Source organism: Triticum urartu, chromosome 2A (genome assembly GCF_056163025.1).
Source record: "Triticum urartu cultivar PI428250 chromosome 2A, HENAU_Tu73, whole genome shotgun sequence".
NCBI classification, from domain to species: Eukaryota; Viridiplantae; Streptophyta; class Magnoliopsida; order Poales; family Poaceae; genus Triticum; species Triticum urartu.
Genome location: NC_141874.1, coordinates 188,350,116 through 188,355,239, shown reverse-complemented (window position 1 = coordinate 188,355,239; position 5,124 = coordinate 188,350,116). Strand labels below are relative to the sequence as shown.

The 5,124-nt window shown below is 47.7% G+C and overlaps 1 protein-coding gene across 1 annotated transcript; it reads right to left on the bottom strand.

Moving 5' to 3' along the window:
• Nucleotides 1–797: 797 nt before the first annotated feature.
• LOC147984476 (F-box protein At1g61340-like) lies at nucleotides 798–2,672 on the bottom strand. The gene is made up of 4 exons (XM_087543566.1): nucleotides 2,476–2,672; nucleotides 1,675–1,952; nucleotides 1,510–1,584; nucleotides 798–1,411 (listed from the first exon to the last, which is right to left on the bottom strand). Exons 2-4 carry the CDS (start codon nucleotides 1,897–1,899, stop codon nucleotides 1,217–1,219), a joined length of 495 nt encoding a protein of 164 aa, XP_087399692.1. The 5' UTR covers nucleotides 1,900–1,952; nucleotides 2,476–2,672; the 3' UTR covers nucleotides 798–1,216.
• Between the last annotated feature and the right edge of the window lie 2,452 nt (nucleotides 2,673–5,124).

Sequence of the window (5,124 nt, the reverse complement as noted above, 5' to 3'; positions counted from 1 at the left end):
CTCTCCGCCAGGCGGTGTTTCTAGCTCGCCAGGAAAATTATACTCGTGCGATCTTTTAGTGCGACTGTCTCTCGGTGGTGCAAAGGCTACAGTCGGATCGCTCTATGGTGGGTTCGATCATCGCTGATATCAAGACGACCTTTGTGCCTTTGCCTTTGGTTTCTTTTATGCATGTTCGTCGGCATTGTAATATTTTAGCTCATGTTCTAGCTAGATCTAGTGTGGACTCTGTGAGTCCTTGTATCTTCCATTCTGTTTCGGATTGTATCTGGAAGACTTTATGTAATTTGTTTGCTTGATTAATAAAGTCCAACGTTCTCTAAAAAAAAATCGTGTATCCTATGCCAGTGGGTTGTTAACAAGGCGGCATAATTGCTTCCTGTTCAGATCGCGCACTAGCGTTGTTTACAGGAACTCGAGCCGTGTGCCGCCGTGTGCAAGAACCGCGCACCTGCTGTTTTCCTCGGTAAAGCAGAGACCGTGTGCAGTCAGTGGTGTGCAGTGGACGGCTGCAGAGGTGCAGATTCATTGAACCGGGCTGCTTATCACACGCGTCTCCTTCGGAACCAGTTTGAGGCTCGGCATCATATTTGGAGTGATTGCTGCTGGACTAGCCGAAATTCTGAAACTTCTACTGCAAGATGGTCGGACAGATCTGATTCTACAGAGTGGTGACTTCACTTTCAGAACTTGCCACCATGGAATTGCATGAAGAGTAATGAAAATAGAGGTGTCTTAATCCACATATTTCAGATAATCAACCGCACAGGTATACAAGGTAAACAGGGTGAAGTAGATTGACCAAAAAAAACTGATTTTACTTTTATTGATAAGAGAAACTTCCCATGCACACGAGTATACAGAGATCGTACACTACAGCATACACAAAGTGAGAAGAGACTTCTCTTCTAATGAGTTCCAACACTCTGACGCTTACATATAACTTTCACTAAATACTCTTCCGATGAGCTCCAACGCTCAGACACTTACATATAACTTGCACTATTACATACAGTACACAGAAATAAAACAGCGTGTCCTCTTCAATCGCAGCATTGAAGAATGACCATATATAACTTACTACTAACACATATGATGATCGATCACTACACATATCACTAACTAAAGTGTTTCTGTTCGACGTGGCCTATGAAGAAAAAAGAGCGCTCCGATGGACAAGTACAAGCGGGAAAATTTCGTGCCGTGGTATGTACACCTACACCTCTGACATCAAGCTGCTGAACGACTCCGACAGATTGACGGCGACGCCGGCCAAATTCATGCCCCGGCAGCGCGACCGTGCAACCCTGTGTTGCTTGGGCGCCCCGGGGCCATCGTCTTCTTCCTCCCCATCCGCGGAGGCCTTCGACGGCGTCGCGAAGGCGAAATGCAGCTCCTTAGCAACCACTGTCTGCACAGATCAAATTGAGGAGAACAATGTCAGTCTACTTGGGCAAGGAATTTCACTGCAGGGCTTGGGTTTAGCAGAGAGGGATCAGCAGTGCTTACTGCTTCGCTGACTGGCTTCGACACCAGGAGGAGCTGCCTCAGGTCGCTGTGGTTCACCTTGCACAGGACTTTGACCTGAAATGTTTCGCCAAATTGGGATGAGCAGCACATCTAAAACAAGAACGGATTTCAAATGGAACACTACGGGTCTGGGGTAGTAATTACCAAGACATCTTGAGGCAGCGATTCAAGAAGGCAGATGGTGTCGTCCATGTGGAACCTAATGCTGCGCTGCTTGCGCAGAGTCCGCACCGGGGAGTGCGGGCCTGAGGAGCTCGGGGCCGGAGAAACAGCGACCCTCTTCCTCCCCAGAATCCTTGTGCTGCCGCTGCTTGGGAAGCTCAAGCTGGTGGCGAGAGACCCCTTCGGCATAGTCTGTCCAATTGCCATCTTCGCTTTCGCTTGTTGAACTCTACTGCTGCAGTTGCCTATCTGATTGAGATCTGCACAGAATTATTAAGAAGAAATGGTTAATTCGGCAGCAAATAAATAAAATTCGAAGTACTTTGCATCAGTAACTCAACTTAAACGCATTTTTGTTGGAAACATCCGAAACACCCACCAGCCACTTTCATATGAATCTATAAACCCCCAATTCGAGAGACTCTGGGAGCAATAAACTCCAACAGAAACCTCAAGCATTTTCCAAAAAAAAAAATCCAACCTCTCTTCAATGCACTTTCAAAACAGATTCCCCCGAGAAACAACATTCCGCGAACTACTTGAAACGCTTCGCAGAGCTAACGAGCAACAATCGGAACAGAACAGCAAAGTTTGGGGGATTGCAAATAATTTTTTTCCAGCCCAAAATAAACGATTCCAAATAAACACCACGAATTCACCGCGATTCGCCGGAGCAGAACAGCCATCACGACCTCGATCAAACAGATAAAGGAAACGAGATCCCACGATCGGGGTTGAAACTGAAAGGAAACAGAGCAAGTGAATGTAATCGATTCCACACACCTTTCTCCCTTGGGTCTCCGCTGAAGCCTCCTCCTCCTTCCTATCCCTCACTCCGGAGTCGCGCAGCACACTTCCCTAATCCGATTGGGCTTGGCTGATGGAGAAACCTCGGCTGAACTCTAAGCGAACCTACCTGCTAAGTTATGGTGTTGGGAGGACCTGACGAGGTAAATGTGGGAACAGCTTGACCTCTCCCCCCTGGCTGAATTTATACTCGGGGTGGGGAACCTACCTCGAAAACCCTTCCAGCAGGGGTGTTTCCAGAAAATTGTAGGAACCGCCCGGAATCCAAAGCTGGGGGATCGTGCTCGCGCAGGAGATCTTTCCGGCAACCAGAATGTATCACTGGGGGGTGGGTCAGGGAGTAAGATGGTCCACCGGTCAGTGGGAGTGGGGGAGGTGCGTACCGCTATGGACGGTGGGAATTTGCGGATATGTTCTTTTCGAAATCGAGGTGGGTTGGCGCCCAACCGCGTGGGGGGCTTGAACGCGTGGATCGGACGGCGGGGGCGCGGCCATACGCGTGGCGGATCGGGGTACGTGGCGCAATCGCGTCGATCCGAAAACTAGCCGTTGGAGGGGGTGGGGTTGGTGACGTGGTGGCTGAGATCGGTATTGGCCGCTAGGAAGTCGGCGCAGGTCGGTCGGGGAGGGAGCTACTTTATTGGGGGTTGTTTTTCTCGTTTTGATTGCTTCTGAAATCAAATCAGTGGGAAAGGGGATTGGCACGAACCTTCGGGGGCAAGCAAAACATGATTTGCGTCTTGCCGCTTGCAAGACATTCGGCTTGCTGTTTCCTCGTGATTTGAGCTTTTTCTTTACCTACCATAAACTTGCTAGGAGTAATATTTTACTTAGGCATATGCTAACTAATTCTCCCGCAAAAAAATGGTACATAACAAATTATTTGCAAGTTTTCATTTAAGAGACTCTGGTTTAGAGTCCGCCACGGTATCTTCAGGGAAATGCATTTTGTTCTTTTTCAACAGGTAAATGACTGAAAAGAATATTGCTACAAGCAAAATGCCACTTCCCAACAGTAAAGAAAACCATGGCTGTGGATGGTACAGAGACGACGCATGGCATGCCTGAAGCCTGACACTTGATGCGCATTGGATTCTTCTGTAGAGCTTAGAAATAATCTTAATTTTGTGGCGATGCTACTTACTACCTTCATCTCATTTTTTTTCCCATAGAATTCAATTTCCATTTTTATGGGCACATACCAAGGGGTACCGCCACAAACCAGTTCTTTGTAGTACCATTATTATAGTTTCTACAAGGTTTGAACTGGCGAAAGCGTTGCTCTGTTTGTGTATATTTTTTGACGTCGCGTTTGAACGCAGGGACGGGGTCCAAGTGGAACCACCCCAAATTTCGTGTCTCATGTATGAAGTGGGTTTGACCAACCACCCTTCGTGCGCAGCGGCTGCTACAAAGTATAGTAGGCTCCTGCTCATGGTAGCGCAACGCTGGGTGCGGGTTGACTCAGTCCCCAGTGTGTCTAATGATCCAACTCCGTCACGGTTTCGACCACCGTGCGGCCAGGATTTCACTGAGCCTTCCCTGGCATTATTTTGTTGTCCCGGCCGGAGGCGCCGGACGCACCGATACCGCCCATGCCTTCCCGGTGGTTACCACGTGGTGGCTTTCCGGCCATGCTTTTTTCCTCCACGAGCGGAGCAGGCGTACCAGATCCACCCATTGGCCGCCGCCGCCGCGTAGCGCCGAAGCCTTGGTTCAGCTTGTTTGGGTTCTCGCGGTCGCGGATAAAGATTTTACTCGTGGAGGAGACAGGCCGGTCGGCGAGAACGTTGGCGTGCAGGCGCATGGGATGCGCTTTGGTCGAGAGGAGTCCACATCTATCCTTGCCAAGCTCGACCAACTTCTGGTTTTCAAGACACCCGCTTCGTGTCTAGGACTAGGCAAGGACTGTGCCTGCCAATGCTCCACTACCATTTCCGCAAAAAAAACTAAAATTGCTCCACTACCAATTTTAACCTTTTAATCTATATATACTGACCAATTTATTGGCAAGCAAAATCTTAACCAAGTTTTGGCTACCCAACTTTTTGGCATGGTAACCTATCCCTCTAGGTGCCGCTATGCACGCGTATCAATCTGTCGTAGAAAGGTTAGGAGGACCGTTGTATCTCCGGAGTATCAGAATTCAAATTCTAGACTTAACATTGGTGCTCGCATTTTCTTAGATTTATTTCAAGTCTTCTGACGATGTGCGTTCAGTGGAAGGAGACGTTCCCGTCGAGTACGAAGGCGTCTGTGGCGACTTTATCAATCTCAAGATGATGTGTCGGCTTAGTCTTCCAGAGGTGCTCCTAAGGATAGGGTGGGTGTGTGTGTTGATATGGGTGAATGTATGTGCATATGTATAAGTGTCTACGTCTACACTGTGTTCAAGAAAAAAGGTGCCGCTATGCACATTTAGACCAGCCAAAACCCTTTTCGGTTTTGGGAACCTTCCGAGAGATTTTTTTTATTTTTTTCCTCCTATTCCATTTCAAAAATCCCGAGTTTTCGAATTCACAAATATTTTTGAATTCATGAAGAAACAATCACCAACATTTTTAATACATATTTATTTTTCAAATCTGTGAATATTTTTTGAACTCGCAAATATATTTTTTAATG

Excerpts from the sequence above, each read along its gene's own strand:
- LOC147984476 (XM_087543566.1), bottom strand. The coding sequence starts at position 1,899 with ATGGCAATTGGACAGACTATGCCGAAGGGGTCTCTCGCCACCAGCTTG. Across the intron at positions 1,585-1,674 it reads CGCTGCCTCAAGATGTCTTG|GTCAAAGTCCTGTGCAAGGT; the intron begins GTAATTACTACC and ends GAAACATTTCAG. Across the intron at positions 1,412-1,509 it reads CGAAGCCAGTCAGCGAAGCA|ACAGTGGTTGCTAAGGAGCT; the intron begins GTAAGCACTGCT and ends TGATCTGTGCAG.